Genomic DNA, 25,325 nt, shown 5'->3' with positions numbered 1-25,325 from the left:
AAGCTGTAATAAGCTCACAAGACATCAACTTGGAAGAGGAGAAATGAACACACAGGCTCTGGAGTCAGACAAGAGACCTGGAATCCCATCTACTAGCTGCGTGACTTGACTAGTTACTTAACCTCTCTAAGCCACAGGTTGTTCAACTCTGCATGGAATTAACAATAGTTCCTAACCTGCAGAGCATTCAATGAGGTGATGGATATAAGAGGCTCAGCAGAGCACATGGCACCAAGTAAGTGTCTCATAAATGTCCTCTATTCTTATTGTCAGTTGTAGAGGTTTATAGCTTCTAGATAAATCTGAGGGACCTTTCAAGGTGCATCAATTGGTCAGCTGTATTTCCTTGGTGTCCTCTGGTGCCCTCTCCATCTAGTCTTGGTCTCAGTAAGGATGGGTGGGAATCCCACCCACAGCCAGATGCCAGCTTTAGCACAGCCTTGGTCTCACAAGCATCCCAGGTCAGTCACAGGCTTGCTGGCACAACTGAATCACGCTGAATTCCATCAACACTGGTCTTTAATGAGCAGTGGTCTCTGAAGCAAAGAAATCACTCACCATCCTTGAGTTTATCATTAATCTGAACTAACCGAGCTGGTGAATAAGTCCTTGGTACATGTCCCTTACCAGGCATGGCTTGGTCCAGAGTGGTGAGTCCACGCCTTGGTGATGATGTCATTGCTGAAACCTCATTACCAATACCAAGCCCAGATTTCCATCATGAACCACGTCCAGAGTCCTTAATTCCACATCAGGGTCGGTTAATGTGCAACAAATGATCCACTTAGTAAATTAATGTTATGTTAGCAGATAGTGGTATGGACCCTTGTTCTAACAAATTAAACATCCCGTTTAGAGCCCTGAGGAGTCCTTTTATTTAAATGATGCCCAATCAACAAACAAAGCATGCATGACACTAAAATTCATCTAGAAGGATGTCTCATTTACGGGTTGAAAAGCAACGAAGTAATAGAAAATAAATATTTCCTTTTTTGGTCCACCTGCTGGACGGGAGAAAAAGGTGAGGAGAATCATGGAAAGAACTCACTCCTAGTACGATGTACACTTTAAATATCTTACAATTTTATATGTCATTTACACCTCATTAAGCCAAAAATTTACAAAAAACTCACTCCTACACCACAAATTAAATCCAAGAATTGTAAGATGAACCCAACCTAATTTCCCTCCTGCCTGAAGGTTTGGTGAGAACAGTAAAGGTTTGGTGAGAAACAGTAAGTATTCTTCCACTGATTTTCAGCAAATAAAAGTTCTGCCTGCTGATTCAACTGCCTTTACCAAGCTTTCAGTGATTCATTACTATGGCTTGCAACAGAACAACATACTGGGTGAAAATTAAGCAGAAAGAAAAAAAAATCACAGTCATCAAAATTGGGAGACGCAGAAAAGAGAAGGTGTGGGATTTGTTGGTACAGGTTCACTTATCCTGTTCAAAGAAGCTGGCTCTTTCATTATCAGGGTTGCTACCCCAAGTGCTTGGACATTGACAAATGACAGGAGAGGTCAGAGAGCAAGAGGGCAGATCTTGAGTGCTGGCCCCTGCTAGCTTTCTTCCATCTCAGAAATGTACACATCCATTTCCTGATATTCTGTGACCAAACTTGTCCTACGGCCTGTTCCTTTGCTTTTTAGGATAAGTGGAAGCTCCTAGTTAAGAAGGCCTAGACAAATTACTTTATATCCCACTACATAAATACATAGATTTATATATATATGTATAAATGTTTTATTTAGAAAATTTTGGAATAAATATAACTAAGATATAACAATCGATCTAGATATATTACTAAGCTATAATAAATAGAATTCAGATACTAAAATTAAATAACAATCAGATGAATGCATCATACACAAACACATATCCCTAAAAATTATACTACAGAAGCTGCTTTGACAGGAAGAATTTTACTTGGAAAACACAGAAAATTAAAATAAAATTAAAAAGGGTTATAGAATCAAGTCAATCTTCTAACTCAAGATTTCCCAGCCTTGGCACTGTTGACGTTTGGACTGAATCAACTTGGGTTGTGTGGGGCTGTGCTGTGCTTTCTAGGGTGTTTAGCAGCATCCCTGGTTTCTACCCACTAGATGCCAGTAGCCCCCTCCCCCCGTCAGTGGTAACAACCAAAAATGTCCCCAAACATTGCTAAATGTCCCCGGGGAGCCAAAGTCGCTCCCTGTTGAGAATCACTCTTCTATATAAAACAGACTTCTAATTCCATCCCTAATGATGCACCCAGCCCTTGGCAACATCCAAAGTGTACACTTTATGACCAAGAACATGCTGATTCAACCAGGCTAGCACTTTATTTTTTAAACTACAAAATCTGTATCTTCTTAGGAAGGAAAAACATTAGCAGCTACCATATCACCACCTTAACTGAATTATAGCTTTGAAAAGTTGATTTCGATGTAAACCATTATCTTTTAAAAATCTCACATCCGTTGAAAGGTCAATGTCCAAAATGGGTTTTTTTTAAAGTTTTATCAATTGTTGTGAACCTAAAACTGCTCTACAAGAAGAAAGTCTTTATTACCAAAAAAAGAAAAAAAATGCATCCTTAAACTTGAATGAAATAGCATTTTCATCTATTTCTGCTGAGGAAAATGTGAACAGTCCTAAACCATGACCAGTCAGCTGAGTGCCACTTACATCTACAGGGCAGACAGAGCGATCAGCTCCGCAGATGACAAGCAAGATTCACAAACTGCACACAGGTTCCATAGCAAATGCGCCTTCTCTCAACATTGCTTCACGGGAATCTGGAGTTTATCAGCAACAGACCAAAGCCAAGAAAAATGACAGGAAATTCAGTGTGACCTTCACCTTCCATAGAGATGCTCTCCAGAACCTACAAATATTTCATTGAAGCTATTCTTTGAAATCTTCTCTCCAAACACAACTCCTACTATGCCTGTCACTCAGGATGAATGTTCAGTTGCTGCCATCACAAAAGCAATCAGAAGGACTATGTCTTTGGTTTGTTTGATTATAGGAAAATTTCTAACCTCTGTTGCAGTCGCTGGCAAATCAGGTGATTCTTCTGGGGCTTGTATCTCGCGACGTTGGTCTGCTCTCTATGGAGAAGCAAATACACATTCCCAAAGCTCTCCACACAGATTCTGTCTTTACCTCCTTCTCCACAAACTGCTGTTCAGCTTCACTTCTGTAGTTCCACTCAGCTGAATATCTTTGCGTCCAAACCCTGGTTCCACCACTTCCCAGCTGTGTGAACTTAAACAAATTGCTTCACTTCTCTAAGACTCTATTTTCATATGTAAAATGGAGATGAGACTGGTACCAACCGTATAAGGCTACAGGGGCAGATTAAATGAATTAATCCACGTCTAGAACTTAGCACAGCCCCAGCCCAAGGTACGTACGTGAGTGATCAATACACTTTTGCAAGTTAAACAACTGGACAAAAGAAAACGCAGATGGCGTGGAGGCTGAAAAGAGCACAAGGGCTAAGCCACGATGCAGATTCCATGTATTCAAATTATTACCAAAATCCCGCACCATATTAAATCCTAAATCTACACTGTATTTCCTCCTTGCACAAATAAACCACTGACTTGAGTTAGAGTACACTGCTAGAATATACTTTTTTTTTTCCTCTTTAAAAGGTCATTTTGTCCTAAGCTGGGTGTGAAAAAGACAGGATATACCATTTTTTAAAATTAGCTTCCAAAAACTTACTTTCCTTGAGGGAACAGCTATTCAACTTCATCAAACATTTTATAATAATGCAAAAGAACACCCTCAAGGGACCTTTTATTCTTCGGACATATCCTGTTTCCTTGATTCACATGCACATGCCAACTCTAAAGATCCCCATTTAGGGATCTGGTGGAGGTTTAAAAGCCCATGGGGATTTTAAGAGACTCAAAAGAACACAACCTAAGGCATATTTCTGACCCCATCATTTGGTGATAAATCCTGGGTAAAGGAACCTAGTTCTCTGTGCCTCACAGGAAAGGAATCTACCTGATATCTCAAAGACAATAGTGAATAAATATAAAGTTACATTCCCGGTGAAGAGCCATCTGAACTCCTTGAAAGAGATTTTAATTTCAGAAGCACATTTTCTCAACACTGCATACAATCCACAAAAGGGCAAAGCCTAAGGCAGCCAAGCTAGACCACTTTTTGCTACCTGTTTTACTCTTAAAACTGATGACTCATGTTTTAATGTTTATGGTAAAATACTGAAAAATAATAACAATGGTGAAAATACAGATGCACAATTTACCCTTCACAATGTATGCAAAGAGTCCCTGACTTGCTATCCAAAATATTGTACGGCAAAAGCCAATCCTCTTAACTTCACAGCCAAGAGCTCATTTTATCAGATGTTTTTTATTCTGATATATACTTTGAAAAACAGGTAATTCCATCTTTAAAATATTTATAGAAAAGGCACATTGGCCTTTTCAAAGAGAACCTTAAGTGAACGTGGTTTTCGAACCCAAAGTACAGTAAGCTAGCCCACCAGACCTACCCAAAGGCAAGAAGGAAATTGTTACAGCTGAAAAAGCTACATTCCCAAGAGACACATCCAAGAATTTCAGTGGTTCTCAAGGTCTGAAAATTAACGCCAGAATTTACAGTGTGCACCTGACTTCATATCCTTGAAGTTGAACATGGTATCTACTTTTGTGAGAATCCCCAAAGGAATGAAACATTTATGGAAACTCAGGATTAACAAGGCGGTATTCTGATGACCCCATTCTAATAAGGCAAGTAGGGTGTTAAAACACTGGGGAGGCTGCTTGTAACTTTCATCTTCTTAGAAAACTGTAAGCAGTTCATAAACACCGCCTCATAAAGATTCTGCTTCTGGACAGCAAACAATACATCTACTAGATGTGGACCAAAAAACCCTTAGGCAACAGGACCTTGGTATAAGATACTTCAGTCCCCACCCCAACAGTTCTGCCTGCCTCAGTCAGCAACCATGATGCTAAACTGAACAGGTATGTTTTATATATGAATATGTAACATATGTATATGTGTATCTATATTACAGACATTCACACATGCGCATAGGTATACATGTACATATATGATATATTAATCTCATATATAAACCAGTTTAAACAAACAAACAAAATCTCTCTTTTACACTTGAGAAGCAACAGCTTACCTACTTGCTGTTGAAACACTCACTGGTCATACTCTAGACACATATTTGGCAGAAAAACAAGAGCAGGTGGGCATTATTCATAGAAAACAGGAGTTACAAGGACAGGAAATTCATATGTGGAGAAGCCCTGTGATAGACAACCTAGGCGGCGAACAGCAGAGCACAGGGCGTCTCTCTAGGACCTAGTGCTCATTCTGGGCTCAGATTTTAATTACAAAAGGAAGAGGGTAGCAAGGTCAGGGACCCTGGGTGGAGACAGCAGAGCTAGGTGGAGGGCTGGCTCAGAAGCTGGCAGCAGGCGTCAGGGGAGTTCAGGCTGCGTGTCCTTGGACCGGGGGAGCTGTCATGTGGCCCCTCACCGCGGGGGTGGGGGTGGGGGGGCGATTAAAACCAGTAAGGAGAGTTCCTTTCCACGGGATTTATTACCTCTCTACATGTTGCTCCCCTGTGCCTGATAAACTCTTTTTTCAAAGCATGGGACCAGAAGCAGTAAGAAGTGGGCTGTAAGAAGGAGCCCAGGAAGAAATAACTGGGAAATACTCTCCTCTCTCCTGGGCTCATCTGCACTGGGCATTCCTCCCAAACTGGCCAGACCCAGGACCAGAGTGAGGGTGTGTCCCTGCTCTGTGCTCTGTGGCTCTCAGCCTGCAGGGTGACCAGCCTTTGGGTGGAGGCTGGGCCTTGTCTGTTCCACCTTCCGCCCAGATGATCCCTCACGGTGGCCACGACCACATACCCGACAAGTCAGGACACTTTCCCTGGCCGTGGAAGTCTTGGCTTACATCAAAGAAACCCCCTTCCATCCCGGCCTGCCAAGATACTGGTGGATGACCGGAATATCTTGGAGCATTCTTGTTCTGCACCCCAAGAAGTCTGGGCTTGAGCGAACTCCAACACTGCCCGCCTGGCTGGTCCAGGTGGGGCTGTCACATGTTTCTGACCTCGACAGCCTAGCCATCAAAAGGCAATGATTTCACACAGCTTCTGTCTCGGGGAAAGAGACCACGAGTAGGAATCTGCTGGTAGGTAGGATGGTGAGCAAGGGTTCAAATGCACCGGGTTCGAATGAATCGACCTCAAATTGCTTGAGACAGAGTCCGCAGTCAAAACATTCCTTGACAGCAGCACTGAAATATACTGCAAGAAATACACAAGGAGGGCCATGAGAATCTGAGCTCTCAGCAGCCATGGGACAGAATAGCATATTACGCAAATAACTGCTAGCCTCAGAATGATAATGGATGTTAGCACAGGTATTAAAAGAGTACCGGGGGCTTCCCTGGTGGCGCAGTGGTTGAGAGTCCGCCTGCCGATGCAGGGGACACGGGTTCGTGCCCCGGTCCGGGAAGATCCCACATGCGAGCGGCTGGGCCCGTGAGCCATGGCCTCTGAGCCTGCGCGTCCGGAGCCTGTGCTCCGCAACGGGAGAGGCCACAACAGTGAGAGGCCCGCGTACCGCCAAAAAAAAAAAAAAAAAAAAAAAAAAGAGTACCGGTACACTGGAATACTACGCAGCAATAAAAAGCAACTACTGATGCACACAGCACGGGTGGGTCTCAAGAGCGCCGAGTGAAAAACGCCAATCTCAGAGGATTTACACACTGATTCCATTTATATAACATCCATTTATATAACAGTCTCGAATGACAAAATTATAGAGAACAGATCAGTGCTTCCTAGGGACTGGGGGGAGGGTGGGACTGTTTCTCGTGGGGCAGCACGAAGCATGGGAGAGTTCTGTATTCTGGATGTGCTAGTGGTTGCACGAATCTATAGGTGTGGTAACACTGCCTAGAACTACACATGCGCACATACAGATGAGTGGATGTAAAAATCCGAACGAGGTCTGTAAACAGGACCAATGAAAATTTCCTGGTTTTGATACTGTACTATTGTTACCTATTGTTATGTAAGATATCACCCCCAGGGAAGCTGGGTGACAGGTACACAGGACGTCTCTTCTATTTTGGCAACATCTGAGTCTGTATTTCTTTTTATTTTTTAAAAAAAGCAAAACGTGTCAGGGTAAAACTGTACAAACTATATAGGGAGAGGGCAATAAATATAACTTACCTCAACATGTCCTCAAAACTTGAGAAAATATGACCTCCTTTTTTCCTGGTGGAAAACAACAGCTAGTTTGATTACTCGGTATAATAAATATTTCCCTAATGCTCTAAGGAGAGGACTTTAGGAATATATGGTAAAACACTAGGAGGGAGATCAACAAAAGCTTGAGGGCAGAGGGTACAGCTGGACGTGAATGTTCCCACCAGATGGGACGACACAACATAGAGGATAAAACCGATTCTAAGTGTCCAAGTCTCACGGGGAGAGTTTGGATCTTAAAGAGAATAAAATGTCAACACTGATAAATGTGTGCTCCCCATCACCCAAAGAGATGAAAAGCAATTAGGAATCGACACAAATGAGGAAGGGTGAAGAAAGTTTGGGAGTGATCCAAATTTAAGCTGTGGCTACAAAAGTGTGGCCATGGCACAATGATTCTCCACTGGAGCGATTTCACTCCCCCTTCCTCCCCAGGGCATATCTGCAATGTCTGGAGATGGTTTTCGTTGTCACAACTCAGGGAGGCAAGTGCTACTACTGCATCTCGTGATCAGAGGCCGGGGATGCCGCTCAGCACCCTACAAAGCACAGGACGGCCCTGCGTTACAATGACTGATCCGGCCAAAATGTCAAGGGTGCTAAGGGTGAGAAGGCCTAGAAAGAGGGCACCCTTGCCCACCTCTGAAAATCTGAGGCTGAAAGCTATGGGAGGGCTGTACATACCCCTTGGCCCTTAGCACACATCATTAAAAGAACAAAATGTGGGCAGAGATAAACAGAAGCAAACCTGTACTAAATGACAGTGGTATACGTTGTAAAAGGTGGAGTGTTATTTTCACCCAGAACTCAACACTTCTATTTCAAAGTCCATGGAAAGATCTCCCAGGGGTAATTAATAGAAATAATAAGCCTTACAGTCACACACAGACACACACAGACACACACACACACACCCGTCAACAGTGTTGTACGTTACCTAAATCCCTACAGTTAGAACCACCACCACAAAACTGTTGTAGCCCAGGGTTAACTCACAAGGATATTTACAATGCAAAGGAATAAGAATTAAAAGAAAAATCCATACAAACGATTCTCCAAACAAATGGCCGATGGCTCCCCAGGCGGTATACAGCAAGGTCCCTTGTGTAGGCTTTGGCCTTAAATGAACATCAGGTACCGGCACTGGGATTTCTGGGGGTCAGATGCGAATCAACATCCCGCTTGTAATTAACTGAGAAGAATGCCTCCCTCCTCCACTCTGGTTCAGAGAAGGACCTAACAAGTGGACGCAGAAATCTAGTATTATGTGTTTCCTCTGTGAAACAATGCATGTCATTAAGACCCTAATAGAAGTTACAAAATCCCTGCTACCATAAATACATCGTGACAGGGTGTCTCAGCTGTGCCTGCTGTAATCTGCACCGACACCTCTCAGAAAACTTTTGCTGCCAAATAGTCTAAGTAAAAATGTGCGAACCCTTTGAACAAACATCCCCACTCCTGGAAAATTTTACCCTCAAGAAATAATCAGACAAGCCTGCAATGACCTGGGTACGAGAATGTATGTGTCCTGTTTTCTATAATAGCAAACACCTAGAAACACCTATAATGGACACATAAATAGGGATACATGTCCAGGTAGAATGCAGGGCCACTCAGACCAGATATCTAGGACCTCTGTCTTGGGCTGTAGGCTTCAGAGTGCACTGTGAATCACAAAGAAAAAAGAAAGTAAACAAACAGAAGTTCCTCAAATAAAGAGTAAATCACGGTCTTTGGTAGAAAATGATATTATATTAATTTTGAACTTGCAGTAGCAGCAACTATTTGATATAAACTATTGCTTACTTTTAATATTAGCAAAAGCTTCCAAAACCTCCCCAAAAAACCTAATTTGGCCACTTCACTTAAAAAAATGTGTTTTTAAAAATTTTAGAGAAAAATTTCTTCAAACAGGAACTACATGTGAAACAGGCAACAAAATTGGTATTTTAAGAAAATATAAGGCAATAAAAACATTTGCATGACTAGGAAGAAAAAGATTCACACATCTTTATATGTAGACTATTTTCTGGCTGAGATGCATTAAGGTTTAGTCTCATCTGAAAACAGATTTTTAACAAATTGACTTCTGTTTTCAGTTTTCTTTATAATATACACAGGATTGAAAAGTTTGAGGAATATTTTAAGAAACACTGGAAATTCACAATATTAATGATATGACTTATACAATAAAATTAAAATATTTTGTGCTTCCTGCAGTATCACTAACCTATCACACATAATCTCATTCCTCTTTTTTTTTTTTTTAAAGAAGATGTTGGGGGTAGGAGTTTATTAATTAATTAATTTATTTTTGCTGTGTTGGGTCTTCGTTTCTGTGTGAGGGCTTCCTCTAGTTCTGGCAAGCAGGGGCCACTCTTCATTGCGGCGCGTGGGCCTCTCACTATCGCGGCCTCTCTTGTTGCGGAGCATAGGCTCCAGACGCGCAGGCTCAGTAGTTGTGGCTCACAGGCCTAGTTGCTCCGCGGCATGTGGGATCCTCCCAGACCAGGGCTCGAACCCGTATCCCCTGCATTAGCAGGCAGATTCTCAACCACTGCGCCACCAGGGAAGCCCAATAATCTTATTCCTTTTTTTAACCTAAATATTGCTGTATGAATTTTGTTGACAATGCCAATAACTACTGGCTGCCTTAGCATCCCCAAACCGAAATCAATTAAAGAACCACAATGACTCAAGAAAGGTTTTTTACTTTAGCATTACTGTCAGTAACACATAAATTATTGTGAAAATCTTGACTGTAACCATATAATTAGTGATTCTGCTGAAATATGGGCAAGAAAAGTAGACCTATGGAAAATTTACTATGGAGTATATGTCTATTACTCACGCAGACATCACTGGTTCATCAATAGGACACCCACACGTGTGCAACTATAATTATCTTCATTCATCTTTCATAGTCTGACTTTGGGCAATAAAACCCATAGCTTTAGACATTTTTCGACTGTGTCCTAATGAAGGTATATTTATCAAGGTAGGAGAAGAGAAGACACTTATTTACCAGTTTGGAAGCTTGATTTATAACTTAAATATTTTACAGATGGGATATGGGGCTTGCATTTGTACTCCTGTCCCCGGCCCTGAAAATCACAGGGGCCGTCTGTATACATGCAAGATCCTTGCCATTTAAAGCTTTTCTCAAGCAACTCTTTTAAATTTATTTATTTTATTTTTGGTTGTGTTGGGTTTTGGTTGCATTGGGTCTTCGTTGCTGCGCGCGGGCTTTCTCTAGTTGCGGCATTCAGGCTTCTCCTTGCAGTGGCTTCTCTTGTTGCAGAACACGGGCACGCAAGCTCAGTAGTTGTGGCTCGCAGGCTCAGTAGTTGTGGCGCACGGGCTTAGCTGCTCCGCGGCATGTGGGCTCTTCCCAGACCAGGGCTCGAACTCATGTCCCCTGTATTGGCAGGCGGATTCTTAACCACTGCGCCACCAGGGAAGCCCTCTCAAGCAACTCTTAAGTGAAAAACATTACAGGTGCGCTTTCACAGAAACAGATACAGAGGCAAAGAAAGCATATACCACAAAACATTAAGAGTAGGACTGAGAGAGTTTTTGTCCTTTGCTTATGGCATTTCCTAAATTTTCTAAACTTAGCACATACTCTTTGCAGGATTAAGGAAAGAAAAAAATTTAAGAATGACATGGAAAAGTAATATTGTAAATCTATGTTTATCAAAGCTTTTGTTTTTAAGCAAGAACACTCCTAATTCTACATATATTCCTAGCAACCCAATTTAAGTATCTATGAAGCTGATAAAACCCAAAAATCAATGGTAGCCACACACATGAGCATGAAGTCTACCAGAAAAACTTTTAAATAGACTTTTAACACACAAAGTAGATAGCATGAACACAGACTCTACAAAGAGGTAAGTCCACTTCTCTCCACAATGTACATCACTGTCAATGGATACTGCTTACATGTTATTAACTGACCCCCAAAAATGACACTTAAAAGAATTATGAGGACCCAGTATTAGGTAAGAGGCCAAGTGAAAAAGCTACTTTCTATTCCAACGTCCAAATCTCATTTTACCTTGCCCTTTAATCACTGACAGGTAATAAAGATAAACATCCCTACCACAAAATACAAAAATTCAACATTGCCTACCTTTTCTAATATAAATCTCTCTCTCTTTTTTTTTAATTACCGCAATTTTAAATGCCTTTCTACAGAGGCAATTTTCATCCTGAAGAGTAGATACTGAAGCTGGAGAGAAGATAGAACTATGAAATGCCTAACTGCCATCTGGTCCGCCCCTGCTCTGGCTGTGTTTCAACAGATGTGGCATGGCTTTGCCACAAGAACTCTAACACTTTTTCCTGTAACTGGCAGAGTCAGATGATGTGATGTCATGTGACACGAGGGGCTAGATTTAAACTGGGGGCTCAAGTTTCATATATTAAGCCTGGAGGACACATTTCCCAAACAGCTTTTAGTGAGGTATCAAAATGTTTTATTCAAGGAATACTCTATGAGAAATGTTCCGCTCTCCTGTCAAAGATCACTTCACCCACAAGCATTAATAAGCTAACAAGTAAAACAACGGATATAGAGAAACTCTGGGAAGGTGGCCAGAATCTTTAATCGAAAGAGAAGATTCCATCAGAAAACCTCCAAGAGGAACACTCTGATAATTGAGACTTAGAATAGGGAGACAAATGAGTCCTATCCTTTCTTTTAATAAAATAACTACTTCTCAAAAATCTAGTTTTCTAAGTGTCTTATTACCTAAATCTCCCTACCATCCTCATGAGGTTGGGGCCGGCAGCTTTAGAAACCACATCTTACAAGGAAACAGAAGGTAATTGTCTTTCCTAAGTAAAAGGCACACCAAATAAAAATTGGAGGCATGTTCAAAAACTGATGAACATTTTCCTGCTGGGTTTGCAGTGTTTCTGGGGCGTGGGCTTGTTTTCCCAAACCCCCATGCAGTTTTCAACTCAAAAATCATTCACTAACTGCCTAAGGTCTTAAGTACTTCATCAAAGAAACAGTGATGCAAGCATAAGACAAATGACACCCACAGGAGAGTAAAGCATGGCAGTGAAGAGCAGACCCTCTGGAGACATCCTGTGTGGGTTCAAAGCCTGGCCACCACTTTCTAACTGTGTGACCCTGGGCCAGTTATTTAACCTCTCTCTGCCTCACTTTCCTCATCGATGGAGCCTTACTCATAGGGTTGTTAAATAAATTAATTACTGAATGGAAAGTGCTCAGAAACATGCCTTGCACACAATAAGCACTCAATAAACAGCAAACATATTTTTTACTGTCTTCAAAGAACTGTAAAATGCTTCATAATCAAAGGAAAAAGTTAGAAGCATCTCCCCTCCCACCATAAAAAAAATCTGTACTCGAGAGGAAAATAACGGCTACACAAGGATAGAATCCCATCCCTAAGGACCTTTGAGTGCAAACGAGGTGATAAAACTTATAAATCGGATTATTTTTTTTTCAACATTTTTTTTTTTTTATTATTTTTTGCTTTATCACAAATTTAATCAGTTATATGTATACATATGTTCCCATATCCCCTCCCTTTTGCGTCTCCCTCCCACCCTCCCTATCCCACCCCTCCAGGCGGTCACAAAGCACCGAGCTGATCTCCCTGTGCTATGCGGCTGCTTCCCACTAGCTATCTACCTTACGTTTGGTAGTGTATATATGTCCATGCCGCTCTTTCACTTTGTCACAGCTTACCCTTCCCCCTCCCCATATCCTCAAGTCCATTCTCTAGTAGGTCTGTGTCTTTATTCCTGTCTTACCCCTATGTTCTTCATGACCTTTTTTTTTCTTAAATTCCATATATATGTGTCAGCATACAGTATTTGTCTTTCTCTTTCTGACTTACTTCACTCTGTATGACAGACTCTAGGTCCATCCACCTCATTACAAATAGTTCAATTTCATTTCTTTTTATGGCTGAGTAATATTCCATTGTATGTATGTGCCACATCTTCTTTACCCATTCATCCAATGATGGACACTTAGGTTGTTTCCATCTCCGGGCTATTGTAAATAGGGCTGCTATGAACATTTTGGTACATGTCTCTTTTTGAATTATGGTTTTCTCAGGGTATATGCCCAGTAGTGGGATTGCAGGGTCATATGGTAGTTCTATTTGTAGTTTTTTAAGGAACCTCCATACCGTTCTCCATAGTGGCTGTACCAATTCACATTCCCACCAGCAGTGCAAGAGTGTTCCCTTTTTTCCACACCCTCTCCAGCATTTATTGTTTCTAGATTTTTTGATGATGGCCATTCTGACTGGTGTGAGATGATATCTCATTGTAGTTTTGATTTGCATTTCTCTAATGATTAATGATGTTGAGCATCCTTTCATGTGTTTGTTGGCAGTCTGTATATCTTCTGTGGAGAAATGTCTATTTAGGTCTTCTGCCCATTTTTGGATTGGGTTGTTTGTTTTTTTGTTATTGAGCTGCATGAGCTGCTTATAAATTTTGGAGATTAATCCTTTGTCAGTTGCTTCATTTGCAAATATTTTCTCCCATTCTGAGGGTTGTCTTTTGGTCTTGTTTATGGTTTCCTTTGCTGTGCAAAAGCTTTTAAGTTTCATTAGGTCCCATGTGTTTATTTTTGTCTTTATTTCCATTTCTCTAGGAGGTGGGTCAAAAAGGATCTTGCTGTGATTTATGTCATAGAGTGTTCTGCCTATGTTGTCCTCTAAGAGTTTGATAGTGTCTGGCCTTACATTTAGGTCTTTAATCCATTTTGAGCTTATTTTTGTGTATGGTGTTAGGGAGTGATCGAATCTCATACTTTTACATGTCCCTGTCCAGTTTTCCCAACACCACTTATTGAAGAGACTGTCCTTTCTCCACTGTACATTCCTGCCTCCTTTATCAAAGATAAGGTGACCATATGTCCGTGGGTTTATCTCTGGGCTTTCTATCCTGTTCCATTGATCTATCTTTCTGTTTCTGTGCCAGTACCATACTGTCTTGATTACTGCAGCTTTGTAGTATAGTCTGAAGTCAGGGAGCCTGACTCCTCCAGCTCCATTTTTCGTTCTCAAGATTGCTTTGGCTATTCGGGGTCTTTTGTGTTTCCATACAAATTGTGAAATTTTTTGTTCTAGTTCTGTGAAAAATGCCAGTGGTATTTTGATAGGGATTGCATTGAATCTGTAGATTGCTTTGGGTAGTAGAGTCATTTTCACAATGTTGATTCTTCCAATCCAAGAACATGGTACATCTCTCCATCTATTTGTATCATCTTTAATTTCTTTCATCAGTGTCTTATAATTTTCTGCATACAGGTCTTTTGTCTCCTTAGGTAGGTTTATTCCTAGATATTTTATTCTTTTTGTTGCAATGGTAAATGGGAGTGTTTCCTTGATTTCACTTTCAGATTTTTCATCATTAGTATATAGGAATGCCAGAGATTTCTGTGCATTAATTTTGTATCCTCTGCTTTACCAAATTCATTGATTAGCTCTAGTAGTTTTCTGGTAGCATCTTTAGGATTCTCTACGTATAGCATCATGTCATCTGCAAACAGTGACAGCTCTACTTCTTCTTTTCCGATTTGGATTCCTTTTATTTGCTTTTCCTCTCCGATTGCTGTGGCTAAAACTTCCAAAACTATGTTGAACAAGAGTGGTGAGAGTGGGCAACCTTGTCTTGTTCCTGATCCTAGTGGAAATGGTTTCAGTTTTTCACCATTGAGGACGATGCTGGCTGTGGGTTTGTCATATATGGCCTCCATCATGTTGAGGAAAGTTCCCTCTATGCCTACTTTCTGCAGGGTTTTTATCATGAATGGGTGTTGAATTTTGTCGAAAGCTTTCTCTGCATCTATTGAGATGATCATATGGTTTTTCTCCTTCAATTTGTTAATATGGTGTATCACGTTGATTGATTTGCGTATATTGAAGAATCCTTGCATTCCTGGGATAAACCCCACTTGATCATGGTGTATGATCCTTTTAATGTGCTGTTGGATTCTGTTTGCTAGTATTTTGTTGAGGATTTTTGCATCTATGTTCATCAGTGATATTGGCCTGTAGTTTTCTTTCTTTGTGACATCCTTGTCTGGTTTTGGTATCAAGGTGATGGTGGCCTCGTAGAATGAGTTTGGGAGTGTTCCTCCCTCTGCTATATTTTGGAAGAGTTTGAGAAGGATAGGCGTTAGCTCTTCTCTAAATGCTTGATAGAATTCGCCTGTGAAGCCATCTGGTCCTGGGCTTTTGTTTGTTGGAAGATTTTTTATCACAGTTTCAATTTCAGTGCTTGTGATTGGTCTGTTCATATGTTCTATTTCTTCCTGATTCAGTCTTGGCAGGTTGTGCATTTCTAAGAATTTGTCCATTTCTTCCAGGTTGTCCATTTTATTGGCATAGAGTTGCTTATAGTAATCTCTCACGATCTTTTGTATTTCTGCAGTGTCAGTTGTTACTTCTCCTTTTTCATTTCTAATTCTATTGATTTGAGTCTTCTCCCTTTTTTTCTTGATGAGTCTGGCTAATGGTTTATCAATTTTGTTTATCTTCTCAAAGAACCAGCTTTTAGTTTTATTGATCTTTGCTATTGTTTCCTTCATTTCTTTTTCATTTATTTCTGATCTGATTTTTATGATTTCTTTCCTTCTGCTAACTTTGGGATGTTTTTGTTCTTCTTTCTCTAATTGCTTTAGGTGCAAGGTTAGGTTGTTTAGTCGAGATATTTCCTGTTTCTTAAGGTGGGATTGTATTGCTATAAACTTCCCTCTTAGAACTGCTTTTGCTGCATCCCATAGGTTTTGGGTCGTCGTGTCTCCATTGTCATTTGTTTCTAGGTATTTTTTTATTTCCTCTTTGATTTCTTCAGTGATCACTTCGTTATTAAGTAATGTATTGTTTAGCCTCCATGTGTTTGTATTTTTTATAGCTCTTTTCCTGTAATTGATATCTAGTCTCATAGCATTGTGGTCGGAAAAGATACTTGATACAATTTCAATTTTCTTAAATTTACCAAGGCTTGATTTGTGACCCAAGATATGATCTATCCTGGAGAATGTTCCATGAGCACTTGAGAAAAATGTGTATTCTGTTGTTTTTGGATGGAATGTCCTATAAATATCAATTAAGTCCATCTTGTTTAATGTATCATTTAAAGCTTGTGTTTCCTTATTTATTTTCATTTTGGATGATCTGTCCATTGGTGAAAGTGGGGTGTTAAAGTCCCCTACTATGATTGTGTTACTGTCGATTTCTCCTTTTATGGCTGTTAGTGTTTGCCTTATGTATTGAGGTGCTCCTATGTTGGGTGCATAAATATTTACAATTGTTATATCTTCTTCTTGGATCGATCCCTTGATCATTATGTAGTGTCCTTCTTTGTCTCTTCTAGTAGTCTTTATTTTAAAGTCTATTTTGTCTGATATGAGAATTGCTACTCCAGCTTTCTTTTGGTTTCCATTTGCATGGAATATCTTTTTCCATCCCCTTACTTTCAGTCTGTATGTGTCTCTAGGTCTGAAGTGGGTCTCTTGTAGACAGCATATATATGGGTCTTGTTTTTGTATCCATTCAGCCAATCTGTGTCTTTTGGTGGGAGCGTTTAGTCCATTTACATTTAAGGTAATTATCGATATGTATGTTCCTATTCCCATTTTCTTAATTGTTTTGGGTTCGTTATTGTAGGTCTTTTCCTTCTGTTGTGTTTCTTGCCTAGAGAAGTTCCTTTAGCATTTGTTGTAAAGCTGGTTTGGTGGTGCTGAACTCTCTCAGCTTTTGCTTGTCTGTAAAGGTTTTAATTTCTCCATCAAATCTGAATGAGATCCTTGCTGGGTAGAGTAATCTTGGTTGCAGGTTTCTCTCCTTCATCACTTTAATTATGTCCTGCCACTCCCTTCTGGCTTGTAGAGTTTCTGCTGAGAGATCAGCTGTTATCCTGATGGGGATTCCCTTGTGTGTTATTTGTTGTTTTTGCCTTGCTGCTTTTAATATGATTTCTTTGTGTTTAATTTTTGACAGTTTGATTAATATGTGTCTTGGCGTATTTCTCCTTGGATTTATTCTGTATGGGACTCTCTGTGCTTCTTGGACTTGATTAACTATTTCCTTTCCCATATTAGGGAAGTTTTCAACTATAATCTCTTCAAATATTTTCTCAGTCCCTTTCTTTTTCTCTTCTTCTTCTGGAACCCCTATAATTCGAATGTTGGTGCGTTTAATGTTGTCCCAGAGGTCTCTGATATTGTCCTCTGTTCTTTTCATTCTTTTCTCTTTATTTTGCTCTGCATTAGTTATTTCCACTATTTTATCTTCCACCTCACTTATCCGTTCTTCTGCCTCAGTTATTCTGCTATTGATCCCATCTAGAGTATTTTTCATTTCATTTATTGTGTTTTTAATCGATGCTTGATTCATCTTTAGTTCTACTAGGTCCTTGTTAACTGTTTCTTGCATTTTGTCTATTCTATTTCCAAGATTTTGGATCATCTTTACTATCATTATTCTGAATTCTTTTTCAGATAGACTGCCTATTACCTCTTCATTTGTTAGGTCTGGTGGGTTTTTATCTTGCTCCTTCTCCTGCTGTGTGTTTTTCTGTCTTCTCATTTTGCTTATGTTACTGTGTTTGGGGTCTCCTTTTTGCCGGCTGCAGGTTCGTAGTTCCTGTTGTTTTTGGTGTCTGTCCCCAGTGGCTAAGGTTGGTTTAGTGGGTTGTGTAGGTTTCCTGGTCGAGGGGACTAGTGCCTGTGTTCTGGTGGATGAGGCTGGATCTTGTCTTTCTGGTGGGCAGGTCCACGTCTGGTGGTGTGTTTTGGGGTGTCTGCAGACTTTTTATGATTTTAGGCCACCTCTCTGCTAATGGGTGGCGTTGTGTTCCTGTCTTGCTAGTTGTTTGGCATAGGGTGTCCAGCACTGTAGCTTGCTGGTCGTTGAGTGAAGCTGGGTGCTGGTGTTGAGATGGAGATCTCTGGAAGATTTTCGCCGTTTGATATTATGTGGAGCTGGGAGGTCTCTTGTGGACCAGTGTCCTGAAGTTGGCTCTCCCACCTCAGAGGCACAGTACTGACTCCTGGCTCCTCAATTTGGGATGATTTGTTGTCTATTCATGTATTCCACAGATGCAGGGTACATCAAGTTGATTGTGGAGCTTTAATCCGCTGCTTCTGAGGCTGCTGGGAGAGGTTTCCCTTTCTCTTCTTTGTTCTCACAGCTCCCGGGTCTCAGCTTTGGATTTGGCCCCGCCTCTGCGTGTAGGTCGCCGGAGGGCGTCTGTTCTTCGCTCAGACAGGAAAGGGTTAAAGGAGCAGCCTCTTCGGGAACTCTGGCTCACTCAGGCCGGGCGGGAGGGAGGGGCACGGAGTGCGGGGCGAGCCTGCAGCGGCAGAGGTCGGCGTGACGTTGCACCAGCCCGAGGCGCGCCGTGCGTTCTCCCAGGGAAGCCGCCCCTGGATCCCGGGACCCCGGCAGTGGTGGGCTGCTCAGGCTCCCGGAAGGGCGGTGTGGACAGTGACCTGCGCTCGCACACGGGCTTCTTGGCGGCGGCAGCAGCAGCCCCAGCGTCCCACGCCCGTCACTGGGCTCCGCGCTTTCAGTCGCGACTCGCGCCCGTCTGTGGAGCCCCTTTAAGCAGCGCTCTTAATCCCCTCTCCTCGCGCAGCAGGAAACCAAGAGGGAAGAACAAGTCTCTTGCCTCTTCGGCAGCTCCAGAGTTCTCCCGGACTCCCTCCCGGCCAGCTGTGGCACACTAGCCCCCTTCAGGCTGAGTTCTCGCCGCCAGCCCCAGTCCTCTCCCTGCGCTCTGACCGAAGCCCGAGCCTCAGCTTCCAGCGCCGCCCGCCCCGGCGGGCGAGCAGACAAGCCTCTCGGGCTGGTGAGTGCCGCTCGGCACCGATCCTCTGTGCGGGAATCTCTCCGCTTTGCCCTACCCAGGTATGTGGGGAGTTTCTTGCCTTTTGGGAGGTCTGGGGTCTTCTGCCAGCGTTCAGTAGGTGTTCTGTAGGAGTTGTTCCACGTGTAGCTCATAAATCGGATTATTTAACCTCTCAAGGCTCTGTCTATTCATCTGAGAAGGAAAAACAAAATAAGTAAAGCCTCTAGGTAAAAGGGGTAAATTCCTCACACAACCAGGACAGAAAGAAGTAGAGTCAAGTTCATAGGAAAGAGAGGAGTGACCATGAACTAGACTTGTTGGAGATGGTTTCAAAAAGGAGCTAGACAGGCAGGACATCCGATCGGCAGAGAGAAGGGCACACGCGAAGGTATGGAGGAGGACTGGCAACAGACCCTCTGGAACAGAACTCACATGCGGGAAAAGAATAAAGAGAGGTGCAAGATCAGAAGGCCTTGGAAACCGGACTAAGAACGTGAGCTTGACTTTATAAGCAATCTAGACATGCTTTAGACAGAATTCTGGAAAATCAGCCAGAAGTGTATTGGTCAAAAGGGAGAAAATCAATAAGTGCAATCTAGCACCAGAAATGATACTGGGAACAGCTCGAAGACCAAGATTTCCCTGCACCATAGAGTACTGGGATTTCAGTCACCATCAAAGGCCACTCCTTCTTAATTCCTAAGTTACTCTAACCTTTTATTATTACTCACTTACCAGGTGCCAAGAGCTTTGTAAATCTTATCTCGAATTCTAATAACCATGCAAGGTCAACACTATTATGCTCACTTACAGACAGAGAAAGGAAGCGCAGGAAGGTCAGATAACCTGGCTGAGAGCCCATAGGTGTGGAGGGTACAGCCAGCCTCCCAGAGGCCACATCTCTTCTGCTCTTAGGGACGAGGCTCTCAATCCACCCAGGGGCATTCAGGCCCAGAGAGGTGTGGCCCAGCTTCCTGTAGACGTCATTGGCCGCTCCTGCTTGAGCCTGCCCTGCAAATCAATGACCTGAGACTATAATACCCCTACACGCGAACCTTCAAGTTGTGAACTTTCAAAGATGCGAATGTGTGTTCCATCAACGTCAGGCGCGAGTGAAACTGCAGCTTTCCCTCCATCTCCTATGGCTGAGGATCGTTCAGCTCTACCATCTCCCACCTCCTCTCCCTCCTCCAGTCAGTAGCTCTTCTTGCCTGTTCACCTGATGCCAGCCCTGGATGTCAGCTGCTGTACTGGACTACTGTACATTTCAAGGTACTGTCCTGTAAGATTAAACATGTTCTCTTTATTTTTTGTGTTTGTTTTTTTATGTATTATTTGTGTGAAAAGTATTATAAACCTATTACAGTACAGTCCTATGGAGCCAATTGTGTTAGTTGGGTACCTAGGCTAACTCTGTTGGACTTAAAAACAAAATTGGACTTAACGAACGTGCTCTGGGAACGGAACTCGGTCGTTATGTAGGGGACTTACTGAATTACGTAGCAGTTATTCCGAATGCAAAATTTTGAAACCCATTTATAAGGAGGTACCCTATTTCCCATCACTCCATAGAAGAGCGCATTCAAGGCTTGTGTCCTTAAAGGTGACCTCACTTAAAAGCCAGCAGAGCCGGAAAAACAAACACTCGGCACTCTCTCTGCACAGCTCTGGTTAAACAGTGCCGGCCCTACCCACACTGCTCTGGGCCTGATCTGGGGAGAGGTGAGCGCCCAGAAGACCAGGGCTCCCTGCTCCCAGCTGCTTCCGTGCCTTTGTTGCACCCAACATGGCAAGGCCCAAAAGTGACAACAGGAATCCTTGCGGGGTGTGCAGAAAGGGCACGGCACTGTGACTCCACTGTGGGAAAAGGGGACACCAGGGAATGTTCTGATGATTCCATTTTACAGTCGTCGAAGGGGTGGCCTGCAGGATGTGGTGGGACAAGGAAGTCCTCGGCGCTTGCCTTTTGCCCTTGAGAGATGATTGGGGGGCGGGGGAAGGGAGAGAAAGGAGCTGTCAAAATCAATAGTCTTATTTCTTTTACCAAGATAAAAAATATCAGTAAGATGTGAAACAAACAAAACACTATAAAAAGGGGAGAAAAAATAGGCTCCAGAACTCGTTCCAGCTTAAAAAACTATTTGAACCCCAGGTAACAACCGAAATTAAGACACCACCCCAAATTAAGTGGAAATGAGGAAGGTGTTTCCACTTAACACCTGGAGAGGTGCGTTTGTTCCAGCCCAGGGTGAACCAGGCTGTAAGAAACAGGTACAGCTGGAATGCTTGCCACTAACAATTTAGCGCTTGGCATTAATACCTACTTTATGTTTGTATTTATGTGTTTATGAGTATCTTACTTGTGTATATTTTACACACTCCTAAAAAATCAAAGTGTTCATATATGTCCAGTTAATGAGCCTCAAAAGATCTTTCGCTTGAACAGCCATCATGCCATGCCTGTTCCTAAAACAAGACAGAGAAGTCCCGCTCGTTTACGTGTCCAGCTGGCATTGACTGGCCCCTCCAGTATTCTAGGCACTGTACCCAGCACTGGGGACTTGGAAACAGCGGCCACTTCAAACCATCAACACGCTTGCACAGCAGTCTTGCCACTTTGCCGGTTGAGCCTTTTCAGTTTGTTTTAAAAATTGCTTCTGGTTACAGATATACCTAACCTTAGGTTCTTCGTGAAGTAACTTTTTAACAACTTACCTCTAAATGCTGAAAAAGCAAATTTCCGAGAAGTGCGCACACAATTCACTCGAGAGATGTCATAAAGATCTAAGGCCGTGAAGAAACTGAAACTCAGTTGGGGAGTGTAGGGTGCTCAGTTTCTCCAATCCCCGGGTACATTTTGAGGTCAGTAGCCATCAGCTGCCGGGCACAAGCCTCACAATCTTCCAGGTGACCGGCAGTCAGAGGCCTGATGCTACGTAAAGTGGGCAAGAAAGCTATGCCTGCAACACGCACGGGAATGAATTCCACGAGGCAACTGCTTCGTGAGTCTAATTCAGTGGGTCTCAACGGGGAATGATTTTGTCCTCTGTGGCTCATTTGGCAACGTCTGCAGACATTTTGGTTGTCACAACTTGGGGATGCTAGTAGCATCTAGCGAGTAGAGACCAGGGATGCTGCCTAGCATCCCACTCTACACAGGACAGTTCCCCCACACCAAAGAATTGACTGACCCAGAATGTCAATGGTACCCAGTTTGAGAAACTCTGGTCTAGCTCTAAATAGCAGCTGCGAGTCACATGGAGCTCTTGTTTCCTTGTTATTTGGCCATTCACACATAAAGCTAATACATGCGACATCTCATTCAATTTTTTTTCAATTGTTAACATTAGCTTCAAATTGCTGTCCAACAAGCAATAAGTTATTATCCTTAAGTCACAATGGGAAAAGTTACCAAAGAACAGGACACCACTTTGTGACACAAGAGGCCTTACAATTTTGCCGTCCTTGGAAATATATCACTTCCACACTTACTCCACAGAGAGATCCATAGAGACAGGATCTATGTTAGGAGTATGTCTTCAATTAATAGCACTGTATAGCCTCTCTGGCCCTGCTGGCTTCCCATTCAAAGTAATTATGGTTAGAGGAAAAACTCTGATTAGAAATTACTACTGACTAGAAATAAATTAATCAGAAGTTAATTTCTGATTAGAAATTAACATTGTAATAGAAATACATCACAAGAGTAAATGTATAACTTTGAATAAAAATATCCCCCAATACTAAAGTCACCAGCAAAAGAGCAAAAAGGCTGTGAGTTCTATAACAACCTCTTCAACCTTGGGCAAGTGACTTAACGTCTTTGGATTAAGATTCTTCATCTAGGAAAGGCAGGGGATGGAGAAGAAGATCTCTGAAGGCCAACTTCAATATTATATTAATCATGGATATAAAATCCAACAACTAGGTCTCCTTACACTGAACCAAGGCATAGTGTAAGGAGAAACAGTACTTCAAAGTCCAATGGGAGGATACCAGGGCAGGAGGTTGCAGCTGCCCCATGTTATCCTGCAGTTCTCCCCATTTCCACTAGGGGGAAGAGTTCTTCCAAAGGGGAGGTCACTGGCCCCCTGCAGTCCACAGACAGACTTCATGGGGACGGGGACCCCAACAAATCGAATACAAATTCTACGTCTCATCAAATTTCCTAAAGAAGTCACAACACAAGAGCAAAATAAAGGCCTCCCTCCCCCCGCCAAAAACAAGTTAAGAATTAGAGTCCCGCAGGCAGAGCCTCAGGTTTTCTTACAGATGAAAGCAATTAAACTAGCCCACTGGTCTTTTATCACTGGTTAACCTGCAACTCCTGCAGAAAGTTCTGGTGCCTTCTTACAGGCATGAAAACGAAGGTCTATGGATTAGCAAACGCTAGTCTCATAATTATAGGTCTCATTTAAAAGAAAAAAGGAGAAATATGTATTAATGAATGATTAATTCGTTTCCAGTCCACCTCTCACCATGAATGTGGGTATCACCTGTGAGACACCACGTAAAAAAAAAAAAAGGATATTACTATTACACAAGAATATACCACTCTGGCCACTATAAATAATCATCAGGCTATTTATAGTAAGTGGGCATCCAGAAAGTACAATGACTTGAAATAATAAATCCAGATAAGTCTGAGAAAGCAAGTTAGCCAACACAGAGGCAAACCCTCACCAATCTAATTTGCTGGAAGGTTCCAAAACTGTCCTGGATTTACAAAACATCCCCTGGCTTTCAATGAAAGTCACACCAGACTCATTAAGCCAACTAAGTTTACTTTGAGCCACTTCAAACCTCAAACTTAAATAGAATTTGTTAAATAAACACAACCAAGAAAGGAAAGGGAGCCAAGAAACCACGCTAACTCTCGATCCCAGAGAAAAGGGTTCTCAAGTCAAGGGTTTCAAGTAACCGTGGTGTCCCGCCCTCAATGACCCTAAAAGGAGCATCAGTTTAATCTTTCAAAAATAACCAATGTTCGCTCTTAACGATTTTCTTTAAATTCGAATTCCAAATCTGCCAGGGACAGTCAGCACAAATACGTGATCTTTTGATCTCACCCTCTGGAATGATCTCAAATCCTAGAAGAGCACTTCTTGGTGAGCACTAGAACCTAGACTCCAAAGGTCCGACAGGCCGAGAACATGGTGAACGATTAAACCCTCGTCTCTCCCTTCTCACACTTCATTAAGCGTCTCCTCTGGAAGTGTTTGCACCCCTCTCACAGGAAGCCGGCACGTTTTGCAAAGGAAATTCCAGACCAGACCTTTCTTGGAGAAAGGCAAGTCCCCGATGAACGTTTTATTGGGCTTCCTGCACCCAGGCAGCCGGGCAGGCACATCTCCCCGCCGGGCCCCTCGTCCGCCAGCTCACCTCGCGCGGGTCGACGCTGGGACACCCGGTGAGCCAGCCACCCCCGCAAAAGGACGCTCACCTTCGCTGCATCCTGGGGCCAAGTGCGAGCGCGGGACAAAATAAATCCCGCCAGGGATTACTCAGCCAGAGACTCCCCGGGGCTTGATTTCTGACGACTCCCAGAAAGTTTCACCCTCTCGGGCTAAGTGCGCGCGGTAGCGTGTGTGCGCGCGGCGCGGTGAGCACCTCCCTCCCTCCTGGGAGGCCAGGTCCGGGCAGGAAAGGAGCCCGCGCCCAGCTCACGGAAAGCAGCCCGGCCCGGGACGCCGGCGCCCGCCCTCCCGGCCGCGAGCGCACTCACCTCGGGGAAGAAGTTGTCCATTGTTCCCGTGCGCTCCCCAACTCGCCCGAGTCCGGCTCCCAGCTCGCGGAAGTCAGCCCAGCAGAAGGTCCGGGGAAACCATGCGTGTCACAGCGCGACTCCCAGAAACTCGAGCCCGCGGGGCTCCCCCGCTGCCATCTCCTTCTCCCCTTCTCGTCTTTCGCACCTTTTGTTTGCCCAAACCCAAGTCTCTAACTCATCCGTCCCAACTGCAGCCTTTGTCTCCTCTTTCTGCAAGTTCCTCACTCCTGGGCGCCGCGATCGCGAGCGGAGAACAGCTGGTGGCACATTCTTCCCCCCGGCTGGGGGAGGGAGGCGGGGGGCTGGGGAGTGCGCCCCCTCCCTCTGCGCTCCGGCCGGAGGCACTCGGGGTGGGCAGGGGGACAACGGCCACAAAGCGAGCCCGGAATGGCTCTCCCAGCTCGAGCGCCGCCCCGGTGAGT

At 43.1% G+C, this 25,325-nt stretch overlaps 1 protein-coding gene across 1 annotated transcript in view; it reads right to left on the bottom strand.

Annotated features, from left to right (window-relative positions):
* MYO10 (myosin X) overlaps positions 1-24,964 on the bottom strand; it is a gene marked incomplete at both ends in the record, with an annotated part of 225,099 nt that extends 200,135 nt beyond the window's left edge. The window contains 2 exon segments of the mRNA XM_079701754.1: positions 24,862-24,939; positions 24,941-24,964. Of these exon segments, the coding sequence (XP_079557880.1) occupies positions 24,862-24,939; positions 24,941-24,964 (102 nt within the window).
* Positions 24,965-25,325: the final 361 nt, after the last annotated feature.

This window comes from Hyperoodon ampullatus (genome assembly GCF_949752795.1).
Source record: "Hyperoodon ampullatus genome assembly, chromosome: 4".
NCBI lineage: Eukaryota > Metazoa > Chordata > Mammalia > Artiodactyla > Ziphiidae > Hyperoodon > Hyperoodon ampullatus.
Note: the sequence above shows the minus strand (reverse complement) of the source record. Positions and strands in the feature narration are given on the sequence as shown.